At 33.0% G+C, this 17,266-nt stretch overlaps 1 protein-coding gene across 3 annotated transcripts in view; it reads left to right on the top strand.

The window, feature by feature from the left end:
* Positions 1-11,250: 11,250 nt before the first annotated feature.
* The window catches only part of LOC127841358 (transmembrane protein 209-like), a 52,824-nt gene continuing 46,808 nt past the window's right edge, over positions 11,251-17,266 (top strand). For 2 of the 3 annotated variants that reach the window (XR_008030943.1, XM_052370165.1), the window contains exon 1: positions 11,251-11,290. Coding sequence is in view for 1 of the 3 variants with exons in the window: in XM_052370165.1 (XP_052226125.1) it covers positions 11,255-11,290 (36 nt within the window). In the remaining 2 variants the exon portion in view is untranslated. Of the gene's footprint in view, positions 11,291-11,318; positions 11,461-17,266 lie in introns of those variants that run through there. The other variant, XM_052370166.1, reaches the window with a different exon arrangement.

Consider the following 17,266-nt stretch of genomic DNA (forward strand, 5'->3'; position numbering starts at 1 on the left):
CAGTAGACTCTCTGTAAACCGGACGGTCTCGGGACCGGCCTGATCATCCGGTTTTTAAAGAGTTACGGTTTACCAAGAGTATGCATATTGCCGAAATATACATGGTATGCATTGTGTACAGAATCACATACAAATAAAACAAACCATATACATTTACATGTCCCATGTGATAAGTGTACGCAGGTACTGATGATGTTAATTGTATTCTTAAAAAATGTGTTTTTCACGATTAAAAGCAAAAAAAATCCATACCGACTTGTTTTGATTAATCCCAAGTGAGCGATGTGCTTTATACATGTACGTACGTGGCATTTGTCATATAGGCGAGTGACGACACAAATAAGATTGTTGTAGATAAACGATTTAGAGATGGTTTTGGTTGAGCAGTTGATTCCGTGATGAGCTTTATCTTATCCTCTAACGTAAGCTCTACGCATCTGCGTTTAGCTGGAGGCTGCGACATTTTAGATGCGTTCGAAATTAGTAAACGGAAATGAATGAATTTGCATACAGATGGATGGAAATTTAACAGTCATATTTCTAACAGTTTATCTGACAAACAAACAAACAACCATTTCAGCGTTAAAAACATGGCTATAAGATCTTTTAAAATACCCGAGAAGATCACAAGAAAGTGATCGTCGTAACGGCATGCATTAATTTTTTAATTAAATTGTTTATCATAGGCGATAATAAATAATTAATAAAACGATCGAGTCAATCACTTTTTGGTGTTACCGCACGTCTATTATAGACATTCACAGTTTGTTTTACATTACTTAATCGGACTCCCATTGCGCGGTAACGACTTGACACCTTTATGGTATGTTTAATCCGATTATCGATAATTGCGCGAGCAAAATGTGTGACACCGCACTCGCTGTGCTGACTAGGTATTGTTATTTTCACGCCTCGGGCATCTTCAGAATTTAGACCGTCCGGTATACTCAGTGTATTTTACGTTGAAAATGACCAAATATACGAAGATACCCGTCCGGTTTCCGGTTTTGAGAGAGTTCGGTTTATTCAACATTTTTTGACAAAGAAATACTGGTAGAAGGAGAAAATACGGGACTTGCCCGACCGTCCGGAATCGGGCGAGTTCCGGTGGACGGTCGGGCAAGTCCCGGTATTCAGAGAGTCCGGTTTTGACAGAGTCTACTGTATTACATATCAGATCTATTATTACGTGTAAGCTTAGACAGCTGCGCCGAAATATTATGATATCAAATTTGGCTAAATGCAAAGTTATTTGCAAAATTGAGTTCGTGATCCATTTAAGCAAGTTCAACCACGTGTCTTATTAACGAAAAATGATCATAGAGATTTTCCTTCTTCCTTTTTAAGAAACAACAATTCCTTTTTATATCGTTTCTAAGTATTGGACCGTTAAGTTAAGGAAGTTTTATCGTTTTCAGACATGCCTAAACATCTTTACAAAACAGCCATTAGCCAACACTAATTTTATGGCAGGTATGCATTTAAACCTTTATAGAAGGATTGTAACGCGTGAATGTGAAACATTTGAACATGATACATGTTGACCCTAGAGCTATACTAGTCTACCCGTGTACAACAACTCATTTAGCAAACCTCGCACAACGGTTACCTCCGGCATTTCAACATTTGTTAAGAGATGTGAAGCTCATACACTTTAACGGCCTGCTAGGTTACTAATATTCCAGCATAGAAACTGAAGGTATACCTTATATAAGTATAACTATAAGTTACAGTTAACATATCACTTTCAAAATGGCGATTTGTGATTAAACCGATTTCCGAAGAAGCTTATCCAATCACCTAGTATAGATATTCGTTATCATAAATCGGCTGCCAATATAAACCAGGTAATGATGGTCGATTAAAACCTGTTTCATATCATTTATATAATTTTTCCGTTTGAGTGATCAGTACATAAAAGAAAGCCATAATGCCCCCGAAGCATTCATAAGGGTACAATATTCACCAATTGTCGTATACATTACCTGGTATCCTTGTTTAAATACCACTTGTCACAGTGCGATACGAGTTACATTACAGACATCATCTTGTATTTGTCATAACAAATACGAAGTTAAATTTACGTCCTCTAGGACATTACGAAGAAAGAGAAAACAATCAAGTTTGCTTCAGCTTGTACTGCGACCTTGACTTTCATCGAGAAGATTTACAGATGCACGCTACACATTGTCTTTTCGTGTGAAAAACTATTTCGAAATTATAGTTTAATACTCAAAGCTAAACAGAGGAACAAAAATGTATTACCGTTGACTTTGAAGTGTGGACTCGACTTAAAACCGATAAGCAATTGATTTGTATTAGACGATATCTGATCATGGAGGATTTATAGTAAAATCCTCCAAGGCACGTTAAACTTACCGAGCAGAAACACACACGTGTGTGAGTAATTGACATTCAACTTTTTCCTTAAATTGAGACAGTTCAATCATTGGCACATTAGCCTAGGACCAGTTTTATTAGGCCACGTACGCAATTCTAAAGATTACGCACATAATTTGACTAACATTAACATACGGCTGCGAGCTATCAACTTATGTGGGAATCAATAAAACAATCCACAAGAAAGGTAGGTCCTTTCAATATATGGTTTGTGCTGGATATTGATTATTCAATGGATGAATGCGATAAATAGAATCAGTTGCTAATTAAGTTATTATAAATAATTACTCGTTTGAGTTCGATTGAATACAAAGGAATCAAGGTGATCTGTTGATATAAATATATAAGTATAGCGCTCAGCATCGTGCTTCGCAAACGTTAAGCTTTTTACCACTCTAGAGCCCACATGTGCTTGTGAAACTTGTGTTTGAATCTGAGTCATGTTGAGTAACAAAATCAGTTCGCAATGTCAAATCTGAGACAGGCCTATTTACCCAAACACTCAATCCTTAATACCACACACGTTGTATATTCTTTTTTGTAATTTGTTTTTCGTGGACGACTAAAAATGTGCCCTCCATCTGTTATGTATGTTTGTCAGTTCGTCCATTATCCAGTTATACATAAATACGTATTCAAGTCACTTTGTTGAAACTTGGTATACATCGTGAAATTATTCGTCTTTGATTTTTACCGATGGTTGAGGTAAAATTCACAGTAAATAATACAAAAGCAAAACTCAGTAAATGCCAACAGCTTAAAAACGTGCATTAGAAAGTGTCATGAAACTTGGCGCTTTGGGCTATTTATTTCAATCTTCCATTTAAACTGATTCAAGCAACCCATCATACCTTTCACAACCCCAATTTCTAAAATTACATGGTAACTTGTAAATAATATTGTAGAAAAACGCACCATATACGGCAATACTATTCACTTGTAAAACTGGTATGATCAAATTTTTCAAAATATGTTTACATGACAATGCTTATTGTTTGTCTTGTTACAACCGGTTTTACTTATTACATCAGTATTTTTTATTATTGTAAAAAACGAATTCGGTCAGAAAAAAATATTGAAAGCTGTTCGTGGAATGTGATTACGTGAGCAGGCTGTATCAACAGTTTGTCACGTGGTCAATCGTAAAATCACGTAGTCCACAATTTCAAGAAACAATTCGTTTAAAATAAACTACCTTGAACTTCATAAGTTTTAAATATGCGAAAACATATCGAATGTATGACCTTAGTTTTAATTTACTAGCGCTGTTCGTGGAATGTAATTATATCAGCAGGGTGTCTCCAAAATGTAGGCCGTAGTAAAATATCATGCAACAAAGAAAATCTCAATACCAAGAATTCATATTTAAATAAGGGCTTATGTCTCATATTAGGCACAATATCGACATGAGAAAAGTGTATTTTCCATTACATCTCTTCCAAATACTACTTTTTATCCGGTTAGCTAAAGGCATGAGACGTTCTTCATATTTGTTTACAACGTTAGTGGGACCAATGTAAGAAAATGACAAAAACAAGCTGAGTGAAAAACAACACCATTAGTTTAATTAAATAATGCGGAATTAATAACACAAGTTAAAAAAGATAAAGAGCATACGACTGTGTTTGTATATAGATAATGTATAACGTTTAAAGTAAACCTATTTTGTTATTTTAATTGTTAAACAATTGCAATAACAATATACTCAATAGAAACAAATTATTTCGAAACCTATCGTCTCATTGAAAATTGAAACAGTTAGGGGAACACATACTTTACGGATTTAAAGTTTTTGTTGGAAATTCTAAATTGAAATTATTTTCCTCAAAGAGATCGAAAGTAAGATTTTTTGCGCGACTTTGCTTTGAGTTTGTTGATTGGGCATGCATGAAGTATAAACTTTTCTTTTTTGAATAGAGGTCGGACGTCTTGTGAATATTTAAATACTTTACTTCCTTGATGGCTTTATATAATAGTCGATTATGGACTTGGCCCATGTACATATATAACGAGCAATACAAAGCTACTGCTGATACTTAAAGAGTTACAGTATTTCATCATAAAAAACTCCTGTATTGCAAGAAAATTTGTAAATCGTCATGTTTAAATGAAACATGTGTTTTTCGGAAATTGTTCAAGTATTCATATGGAATAAATGCACATAACATAAACCAAATTTAAAGTGTATTTTTCCAATAGCTACAAACGTAAACATGCGAGTGTTCGATTTTTCATAAGTTACGCCACTGGAGCATTCCGCGTATATTTTTTCTACATTTTATTCAAATAACATTTTCTTATTACCGCTAAATATGCTTTTCTTCAAATAGTGGGGATCGAGTGAATAAGTTTGATTTTTCGATTAATGTGACTAAAGCTGTCGGTTAAATGAGACCTTCAAATGACAAAGTTCGTGCACCGCAATCACATGTAACTGTTTAATTTTGTAGTTAACAGTTAATGTGTTTAGTATACCGAAAACGTACCTATATCGCGGGTTGATTCTATCCTTTCAGACAATTGTTATACTTGGTAAGATTGTCAATTACATATGTTCAGATCGTCTGTGCCGAAAACGGAGACCTTCATGATATACAAAGTTATCCCACGGATGTAAATATGAAAATTGTATTGGGTACTTAGTATTTATTCATATACTTAAAACTATCAAGCACTGAGATCACTGGCGGCCATGTCATAAATAGGGTCCGAGCCATTTTCAGTCAATCATAGTTTGCATAGTTTGTTTATTAGTCCATTACCGGTGAAACCGAGGGGGGGTGCTTATGGTTTGCGCTATGTGCATCAATCCGTCACACTTTTCTGTTTTAATAAATGTGCCATATCGGTGTACGCTAAACGCCCCTACCCGCCCGATCTCAAGTTAAATTTGTACGACTTCACCATACGAATGTTACCAATTATCGAAACTTATCCCCTGTCTGTAACAACAATTGTGCTCGTTCGTTGTTAATGTTTTAATTGTCAGGCAATTGATTCCCGGCATCATTATGGCATGTTGTTTTATTGGCCTGACATCGTTAATTTACATTATATTGCGCGTTCAAGATCGAGGTTGTAAGATAAAGTCCTTGAACAATTATTTCATACAAAAGTTTCATGTTATTCTTTTATTGAAAGTTTACTGGTCATCTGATTTTTTTCAGTACTTACATTTTACAGTTGGCTTTTGATAATGACACTGCGCGTTCGGTACGCGGTTATTTGCTATTCTGTGTTCTTTACGTACCTTGATTAAGCTCTATCTTACTTCTTTTTAGACATGAGTTGGTCTTTTCGACACAATTCTATAGCAACCACAGAAAGCAATTTATATTTGTCTCCAAATTTATTACACAAGTAGCTTTGATTAGTTTTAATTGGTGTAGATTTGGAGAGATTTGGGAAGATTAATTAGTAAGTGGTGTATAACCTATATTTGATTTAAAGTATTTTTATTGGGAAATTACATATTGTCACGAGAAGAATGAAGCATTAAACGAAACAATAGTGCCCATCACACAAACATGATCATGTAAAATAATTATTTTTATGTAGATTTGGGTAGATTTGGGGTAAATTTGAGTAGATTTGAGTAGACTTGGGAAGATTTGGGTAGATTTGGGTAGATTTGGGTAGATTTGGGTAATTCGTGCCGTCCGATATAGACAAAGAAGGATTATTGGAAAGAGCGGATGATATGAACAGAGAAGGAAATAGGAGACGATGTGGATTGTTATTGAACAATTGTTTTGTAATTGTTCTCGCGTTATGTTTTGGTACTGGAATATTTGAAAGTAAATATTAAGTTATTTAAGTTTAAATATAAAGCACAATAGTATTTTTAGGCTACTGAATATATATGTATTTAGCAAATAATAATTTCGTTAGATATTGACTTAAGTTTAAACAAAAAGCAGAATACTATTCAATTTCTCTCTAAATATACATGAGGTAGTTTGCCAACAAAATGAATATGTGGCCCAGCTCTTGCCACGTGGAGGCCACCTCTTAAAAGAGCCAAATTTTGAAAAAAAATAGGCCGAAATCGTCACTTATATAAAGTTAATAAACAATAAATAAAATTTTGAAGCAAGTGTAATTAAACATATGGTACATTATATGAATACATATAATAAAAAATGAGTCATACATTACTATTTATCCCGTATTATGTTTTTATATAATAGAAGTTATTGCATGTTGCAAAAATAAGATAATTATAATAGAAAGTATAATTATTTTTTTTTAAACAGGACATACACCGGTATTTTGGCCGGAAAGTGTAATTAAATATATGGTACATGATATAAATACATATAATAAAAAATGAGTCATACATTGCTATTTATTTTGTATTATGTTTTTATATAATAGTAGTTATTACATGATGCAAAAATTAGATAATTATTATAGAAAGTAATTACATATTTAATAAAACAAACAGGACATACACCGGTATTTTGGCCGGAAAGTGTAATTATATATATATGGTACATAATATAAATACATATAATAAAAATAATAAAAATACTTAATAATAAAAAAGTGTAATTAAATATATGGTACATAATATAAATACATAACATATAATAAAAAAATGAGACATACATTGCTATTTACCCCGTATTATGTTTTTATATAATAGAAGTTATTACATGTTGCAATTTGGGCAAACAAATTGCACATCAACATTAGAAATGTCCGATTGTGCATGAACACATTGCTTGTGAAACCAGTTTGAGCATTTGTCGCATTGAACTTGATCTCCTACACATGATGGTAAATTACAAATACAATATAAATCAATTGTTATTGACTTGGATTTATTTTTGCGTCTAACACTGATAGTTTTACTGGTTGTTGGAAATTCAATCATATGTTCGGAATTTAACAAGACAAAAGATGTTCTCTTAACTTTAAGGAATTAAATATCAAATCAAAACAAGGTGTTTTCCTAAAACACAAAGATGTTGCGTGCGCAATTGCATAAAGACCACAATCGACGGAATTATCTTGTTTTTGCACTGACGGAACTATAATATTAATTTTGTCTTCGCCTTCACCATAAATTTGCGCCAAAATTTGTATTTTCAGACCATCAGGAATGATCTTATCATCGGGTCTTGTATTGTCCTAAACTGTCAAGTAAATAAATTTTATTTTTGTGTTCGAAAGATGTTACCCAATGATCGTTGTGGGTGTGATGGATCTGACACGACAGGTTTTTATATATTGGTTTTAAGGGGATATGCGTTACCCGTTTTTCGTTGTCTTGTCAAATTGTGGGACCTTCTCAGGTAATTGAAGGCCGCCAATATCATAACCGAATTGATTTCTTAAAAGCTTATTGACTGCCTCCATATGCTGAGAATGTAGTTTTTCGTTGTTTGTAATGTCATTTTTGTCATCAATACGTTTCATTTGAGGTTTTCGTTCCACCATAAAATGATTTTATGTGGACTGCTATCGCGACGGTCGCTGATATCAATACATGTACATGTGTTAATCGATTCTATCTGTGTAAGAGGTTTTTCTTGAACTGCTAAAAATTGTTTATCATCATTTGCTAGTTTAACATCATTTTCGCAAAATGTTATCACGCTATCATTTCGACGGTCGCTCAATTCAATGCATTCATTTATTTCGTGTATAATTGACAGGTCAGGTATTTTCTTAAATTTACATGGGTCTTCTGTAGGGGATAACTCACGTTTTATTTTATTTCTACTTGTGGAATAAGGCGTTTTAATGAATGATTTTGGCGTTGAGGCGTCAAATAACGATCCTACGAACATTAACGGTTTGTTTTGCGGCATTATTAGGTGTAATGGAGGACGTTAGCATGTCTTTTTTGAATTATTTTTAATTATAGAATTCGAAGCCGCATTAACTTGAATATCGTTAACACCCTTTCTTCCCCTTTTAGTTCCGCATTTTTTACTTATTATGGTACGACAGTTTCGCCTAAGTTGTGTTAAATTGTAAACTTTTTTGTCATCCGGTTGTGGCATACCGATTGCCATCATCGCTGAAATTATATGATAACACCTACTAGTCGATGGACACGTGCACGATTCTTTTGGAAACAGTGTAACGGAATACTTGGTATCGTTTGACCCCTGTACCATAAATGCCCCCATTTGCGGCACTAAAACTATGTTATTTTCTTCAATTACTTTAATTGCTAGCGATTTTTGAGTAGTACATTTTTTAACTTAATTCTCTTTTTTAATTTTGTCATCATTTTCAACATTAGAGATCTCGGCGTTGCCTAAAATACTATTTAATTCACCTTTAATCAAATCAATCATTTTATCAGGATGACATACATTTTTAGGAAGTATTACAGTGTCAGGATCTAATTTCGCGTACAAGCAATTCGATTTTAACGTCCACTCACTTTCATCACAGAACGCACGAATTAGTTCTGATTACATATGGCCCTGCATGTAGTACAAGAACAAAACTATTTGGTCGATTGCCTTTTCCTTGTTATCAATTAATTGTAACAATAAAATTGTTAATGAAAATTAAAGGTAAAGCTGTCAATCATTATAGCAGATCACAACAAATCCATGTATCAATCTGTGAATTATTACAAACGTTTAACAGACATGGTACCTTAATAGCATAATAAAAGTTGATTTGTTGAGTGTTTGTCTACAGTTGCTTCTAAACAAATTAATTTTTCCTTACTTATTAACTGGTAAGTTGTAAGACTTGGATGATCAAAAAAAAATATCAATAAGCTATGCATTTTGGTGGAAACGTGAGAAAAACATCGAATAAATTATTTCATTTATAAGTGAACATATGAATTGCGATTATATCGACATATTGTGAATGTCGTTTTTTTTTATTTAATTAGAACGGAAACAAACAAAAATTAAAACAACGACAAATCTATTATACTTTTTTTTATTTCATGAAGTTTACTTATTCATATTTGCTGCACAAAATACATACAGCGTTTATGTACTTTTACTTGCATGTTCAATTAGTGAAGATGTCTTTAGAAAATATGTCCTTTGAAATTTGTTAAGTTTAATATTTACGTTATCTTATTTATATATTGGTAAAAACCGTTTTGCTACGCTTTAATGATCTGGGTGACTTGTTCTCAAGATTATTATCAGCTTATCAACAATTAGTTTAAAATAACATGCCCATTTCTTGTGTACTAGGAGCAATCGATAATCAATAATGCGCTAAATAGCTTCAGTAAGGACACTAAGGGTGCGTATTAATGGTAACAATAGGGAGTCTTAACAGTTGTTGTTTACTTTTTCCAGAAAAAAAGACAATAACGGGGCAGATATTTTATTTTATTTTTTTCATTCATAAATGACCCTTATCACACAATGATTTCATCTATACTTCGAAAAACATAAAATTAACCCAATACACACACACACATATATATATATATATATATATATATATATATATATATATATATATATATATATATACCAATACATAGTGCCAGTTACGCGGTCTCTGTAGTTTTCAGACTGTACTTACGAGGTCAATATAAAAAACGGGGTCTATATACAACCCCGCAATCTAGGCTCCTTTAATTACTATGAGGGGGGTGTAGGGGAGGTAATGCAATCAAATCTCACAATAAGGTCTTAAATCGAAAACCACAATCAGGTCTGAAATTGAAATTGTATATACCTCGCAAATAAGTTCGCTATATATTTCCTTGTATAAGACGTTAAATAAATGACGTATTTATATACAATAATAATAGTAGGTACCCCTATATACCTTATTTCGTGTTTATATCGGATAAAAAAGGGTATGGAGATACATGTATTTAAAGTGGGAACCCCATAACCTATTTCTAAATCAGAGACCCCGTAACTGGCCATATGTGTGAATATATATATATATATATATATATATATATATATATATATATATATTATGATGCTTTTGTGGATAAAAATGTAATTCATTTTATAAATCTAACATTACTGATGTGTTTATTATCAATAAAGTAATGTCTTCTATTAAAGTTGGATGTGCAATAAAACTTAGTTTTACAAAAAAATAATAATCTTATCATCCTTTTTCATTGAATCATAGCCAAACATATTTTAAATACTAATTCTTGTTAGCCAGTCACACCATTCAGTGTACTGTGGTATATTGCCGTCTTTGTTTATCATGTCCACAGTTTCCTTATTTGTTCATATCATCCGCAGATTCATAATGTCCGCAAATTTAAAAAGTATTCATATATCCGCAAATCCCTTCTTTGTATATATCATCCGTTGTTTCCTTCTTTGTTCATATCATCCGCTCTTTCCGATAATCCTTCTTTGTCTATATTATCCGCTCTTTACTATATACCCTATATCATCCGTCCTTTTATCCGCCTTTTAGTACGTGCCAATAGTTTCCCTATATAATGCAATGTAAAAGCGACAACTTTGAGCGAAAATAAAGTCAACATTTTGCAAATAGAGACCCCATAACCATAACTTTTCTTAAAGGCCATTCTAAGCGGAATCGATTTATGCAATAAAAAAGATATGTCATGTTCAAACCAAAAAAGAACTTGACGCTAATCAAAATCGACTGTTTTTGCAACTTTTTTTTTCGGCCGTTTCTTAGTGGAATGTAACCTTTTTCAGTGCAAGGCTTTACTAAAGTCTCCAAGTTTATCATATTTCATGGATTCGGTCGTGAACACCTGTTTATGCCCTACCATTATCACCAAAAGGTAAAACCCGAACAATAGTTTAAGATGTAAAACATGTCTTCGAGTCAACTATGATATTTTTTTATAGAGTACAGCACATGAAACGAGTATTTAGTATATTGTAACCTGTAACCTCGAATGCAAGCGTCTATTGATGTAGATGAATTTAGCGAGGTAAGAAACAAAACTACAACTTTAACCAGAATAATCATATTTTTGTTTTCGCCTTTCTAAAAGTTTAGAAAATGAGTATAGCTTGCACAAAAAATACGTTTCATCATTCTGGTTTGATGTAAACAAAAGAAACCGTCGAACAGATCAGTATCTCAGGGTTTTACATTCATGTAAAATATTAGGGGTCCCCAGCCTAGGACTCTAGATCAGGGGACCGTTTCAATAAGCTCTCGTAAGTATGTTACGACTCGTAAACCAGTTGCGATTATCGCAACTTGCCATTTTGCGTTTCAATAAACTTTCGCAACTTACGATATCGTAGAATTCTCTCGTAAGTCTACGAGACGTAAGAAGCAGTCGTAGTTACGTCGAAAACAAAATGGACGCCGCGTATGTTGTGCATATAGACGCCGAATAAGAAGCTTTTGGCTCCGTCTTTTTATCGACGACAATACAGAGGAAGTAAACATGTTGTTTTTTATCCCTTGATTACTTTCTGCAAAATATTTAACGTTGGAATCAATATGTCAGTTACTGCCCTTTGTTTATATTCGATAAGGATGAATAAATCAAAATAAATTGCAATTTATCATACGTGAAAACCCTACGTGTTTATTATGTGTGTGGTTCAATTATATTGTTCAACAGCAGTTGAAGTATATGCGCTTTCCGCCGCTCAAATTATTGCGCAATGATTAATTTTGCTGTAAGCTTTTATCTCCATTGCATGTGATTTCGGAAGTTTTTTTGTTCGGATAAGTACTCAATGGAGCCTTGTTTTTTTATTGGTAAATGTTTGTTATCAAGGCTAAACAACTCCTTACAATCTATTCCTTTTCTTTGTACACTGTAACTCCAATATAGCGCGGTCAATGGGGTCCAAGCCGCGAAACAGCGTTATAACGGATCCGCGTTATAGGTTTTGAGCTTATTTACTGCAAGGCGCTAAAAAAAAAAACAGGTATAGAATAGCCTATAATATAGGTCATGTATATTGCCATGCTGTGTTGACGCAAATACATGCATATAAACCGAATCGTATCGATAACAGTATACATACCGCTTTTCTTATGTGCACATTTATCCGATAATCCAACAAAATTGCAACATCACTTAAAAAATAATAATCTTGAACATTAATGACGATATATGTTTAAGAAATTCGTAAACACAACCGTACGCATATATGCCATTTTCAGAAGTGTTAAGAGTACAGTGCATTATGGGGCAGAGCTTTCATTGGACGAGCGACATTAAATTTAGATTGAATGCAATACGACTCATGTACAAAAAAAATGTTTTATTGCGTCATACGCATGCAAAAAACGTGTTTCTCAGGGACTTTCTGATACCGCGCGAAAATGAAAGTGAACCTCTGTTAACAATTGCCGGTACACTGCGTTCGCATGTAAATAAATCGTCTGCATTATTTAATTTCTTATACACGAACTGAAAGATTAAATGACAAAATACCAGAATGATAATGAAATGACAGAAAAAGTTGTTTAATACAGTAGGCAGTATATTTCACAGCCGCGCATTTCATTTAGTCAAACTGCATCCATATCAAAGTAAGAATGTTTCAATCGTTTTGAATTACTTGAATTGTATAACTATCCCGCTTGCACTTATGGAAATTATCGCACTGAACCGCTCTGATGAGGAATACATGTAATAAACACTGACACGCGAGTTTTTCACACCTTTATTGACATTACACAACAGATTAACACCAATTAGCTGTCGGTGTTGTTTAACCTCGAGGCGATTATAATCGGATCAACGGACGGTTGAATAAAGCAATCAACATGACTGTGATTGCCGCCATCTTTGAATTGTCTGAAAATACATGAAGTTGCATAATACGGATTTGAATCAGAAATCAAATGGAAGGTTGAAGAAAAAATGGGATCCAAGCACCCTCCGCGTTATATTGGATTCAGCGTTATAACGGAGCGCTTTATATTGGAGTTACAGTGTAGTATGTTTATTTAATATTCTGTCAGAACGATACATGCATTGCTAAATTATGTTGGATTGTAAAATGTGCCCAGTTAGGCAACTGTTAGCCTACATGTGTATCAAACCTTCAACCACAAAACACCAAAGTGATGATCATCATGAAATAACAAATCAGTTACTGAGTTATCAAAATATCTTGTTGTTCTTGAACACACATACACAACAGTAACATATTATAGTATTTTCATTACATTAGAAGACTAGTATTATTCACTTTTTCATATTGTACTACACCAACAGGTACTCATCACTGACATCATTTAAAGATTTTTGGCCAAAGGAAACATCTATTCCAAGCTGGCAGATCTTCATGGAATCAGCAGATCATCTTTCATTATTTGACACGCCTTCACGAGTTCAATCAGCAAACATATGATCAGTAAATGTCTTTATTTCTATAATCAATTACTCAATCATGATTTTAAACTGTTGTAGAAAAAATGTTATTTATTTAAATACATCATGTCTTACATATAGGATCTGGAACGAGTTGTCATATCATACCATATTTCATTAAACGAGTTAAGAAATTGTGTAAGTAAACGAGCCTTTGGCGAGCTTACCAATGAATTTCCTGGACGAGTTTAATAAAATATGGTACATGTATGATATGACAACAAGTGTGAGATCTTTTTTATCACATGCTTTTAAATGAGCAAATTAAATAAATATTAACGCAAACATAATGATAAATCCCAAATGTTGTTTACATTTCGTGGCATCATTTGACGTTGCTACGTCATTTCGGTGAAATAACAAAATGCGATTGGTCAATAAACGAAAACTAAGCCAATGAAAACGCTTAAAAAGTATATTACACATGTGTAACAGGGTATAGCATGTGATAAAATCTCATATAGATTTTGGGTCAAATAATTGAAGTTAAAATTATTTTTCATTTTACAGGGATGGTTCAATCATAATTTATTTACTTTTCATCTTTTTTTATTCCTCATTTGTTTTTTTTATTTGATACATAAACTATATGTGAATAAAAAATCAATAGATGATGAAAACTTGAGCACAGTTAATCAATGAAAATTTAAACACAGTTAATCAAATCATGCATATAAATGCTTTATCATGTACTGTTAATTTTAAACACATGATACATTCCATAGGTTTCCAGTCCGTGTACAACAACAAACTTGCATGAAGGTTGGATTCTGCCACAAGGCCCGGGTGCAGTGGATGGGACTCTTATACCCATAATACTGAATACGTTATATTACACACATGCAGTTGACCACAGCAGGAACTCTTGAAGAAAAAAATGTGTATTTTTTATTCGAACTTAAATGTAAAATATATATTTAATTTCAGCTCGACTATACCTTGAATGATAAGCTGTGTATAAAATTATGGTAAACATGCAACATCCTTATATCACTGTTTCTATTACATATTTTCATTAAAAGCACTTATGTATTCAGGGTCATTATGTCATTGTGAGGTCACTGTCCAAGTTGCTTATCTCTGACCTGCATTTAGCTTAATAATGCCCCTTTTGTACTTAAAATGTTCCACTTAAATTGTGTGTACAGCTACTCCATATCCCTATATTTTCCACAGATAATCCTTCACATATGTCGTCAGATTTTTTAAAAATCATATAAATAATATTTCTTTGGGTCATTGTTATAACCACTACAAATATTTACTGTTGTTGCGAATAAAGTTGTTAAAACTGTTTAAACTCGATGTTGCGTTAGTGAATCTTTAAGAGAAGAAGCTTCTTGAATAATGTCACTTTAGCGCCTTACTTCACAATCTTTTTATTCAACATGTAATTAAATACACTTTAAATTATAAAGTGGATTGCAATACAGAGAACGCAGAAGAAGCGCTTACATTTGTACTTAAAAAGAATGATGTTTGAAGTTGTCAGCATTTTCATGGTGAACATTTTGATTGTATGGCCCCAATGGAAAAAATACTTTGTTTCTAATTTAAATTTTAGCAATTAAACACCTAATAATGCTTTTAAGAATGTTTCTAAAGTAAAAATATGTCCTAACCTAGAAAAGATACACTTTAAACATTTTATAAATTGAAAAGATGTACTTAAAACTCCAGTGTCTAAGAAAAAGTGGATTATTTATTTAAAAAAAAGAAAAATACACTTCCGAATTTAAAGAACATGAAAAAAGGCTTCATCTGTTTCTCATTAATTAATGCAATAAAGTGTACTCTCTGGAAAATGCAGAGATTAGCTTAAACAAGTGCAGATAAAATGCCATTTTTTAAGAGCATTTTGGTAAAAAGCACATTTCATTTTCAGAAGGGTTACTGCTGATGCAGATATTAGAAACAATGATAGGACACCATTTGAGATTCCAGTTTTTCTTCATTATTCTAGGAACACACTGTTATGTGAAGTTGGAATAAGACTTCAATTTGGGAATAAATAGTGTTTTTTCAACACTGAAGTACATGCAGTTGAACCTGTTATTAATTTGTACAAAATTAAGTAAAATAGACACTATTGCATATATAATCAGTGCTCCAGCTAGGCCTAAATCGAAGGGCGCCGCGCCCTGCCCTCCCGAACCTCCGCCCTGCCCCCCCGAACCTCCGCCCTGCCCCCCCCCCCCCCCTAAAAAAATTTTTTTTTTTTTTTTTTACATATGATAATTCATAAATCCCTTATTACATTGTAATTAGTTTAATCCTCATTGTAGACATTATCTTAGAATGGTTTAATAATAATGGGAATAATACAATTATTTATAACATGCAATAGGAAGCATTCCAGAAACACCCGTGCGCTCGAACGTGCCCTTTTCACAAAATACTGCGCGTCGAAAGTGCCCTTTTGACAGAATACTGCGCGTCGAAAGTGCCCTTTTGACAAAAAAGCCCCCCTGCCCTTTTCAAATCCTAGCTGGAGCACTGATAATTGTATCATTTTAATTGATTTCACTGGGTGTTTAATTTGATTTTTTCTTAAATCCAAAAAAAATGAAACCCTGTGGATGTGTGCCTGCACACAGTTTAAAAATACAATGAAAATAATAAAAATACCATCACCGTTAAACATTAGAAAAGTACAAATAATACAAAAGTATACACAGTATTTAACAAAAATACATTCAGAGCATGAAATGAATTTGTATATGCAAGTATCTATTTTACTAATAATTTTGTCAAATAAATAAACACAATAGGAAAAAAAGCACATTATAATTGTTGAACATATGTTATATTCCAACTTCACATAGTGTCACTGTGTATAATTTAACATTACAGTTTTATATTGAACTTGATGGGTAGCTATATTTTGAAATACTAGTAATAGCAATACAAAATGCATTTTGTCAACCATAAGTAAACCATTTTAGGACTACTGCTCATAAATAGGCGTTGGTACATGTATGTATATGAAAATGTAATTAATGCAAATTTAATACACTTGTGTGTACTTTTTCAGTTTTCTTTATTCCAAAAAGTTAATTAAATTATTTGAAAATATACTTAAAACACAATTAAAATGCACTTATGGTTACCTACTTATTTTCTGATGAAGTGCATTTTTCACAAGGAGAAATAATTTTTTTAATACACAAAAATGAATGTATGCAGGAAACATGCAGGAAAAACAAGAAATGTGTTTGTCGGAAACACTATGTCCCCTTCTGCGCCACTTTGATTTTTATATAGTCGCTGCTTCGTCTGTCCGTCCGTCCGTGTACAATTTTTGTCCGGGCTATTTCTCAGCAACTAATGACCGGAATTCAATGAAACTTTATGGGAAGCTTCACTACCAAGAGGAGATGTGCATATTATCAGCGGGTTCTGGTCGGATGATTTTTCACAGAGTTATGGCCCTTTGAAATTTTACATTAACTGTACATATAGTGCAATTCTTGTCCGGGCTATTTCTCAGCAACTAAAGACCGGAATTCGATGAAACTTTATGGGAAGCTTCACTACCAAGAGATGTGCATATTATCA

The sequence above is a fragment of the Dreissena polymorpha genome, chromosome 8 (assembly GCF_020536995.1).
Source record: "Dreissena polymorpha isolate Duluth1 chromosome 8, UMN_Dpol_1.0, whole genome shotgun sequence".
Classification (NCBI taxonomy): Eukaryota; Metazoa; Mollusca; class Bivalvia; order Myida; family Dreissenidae; genus Dreissena; species Dreissena polymorpha.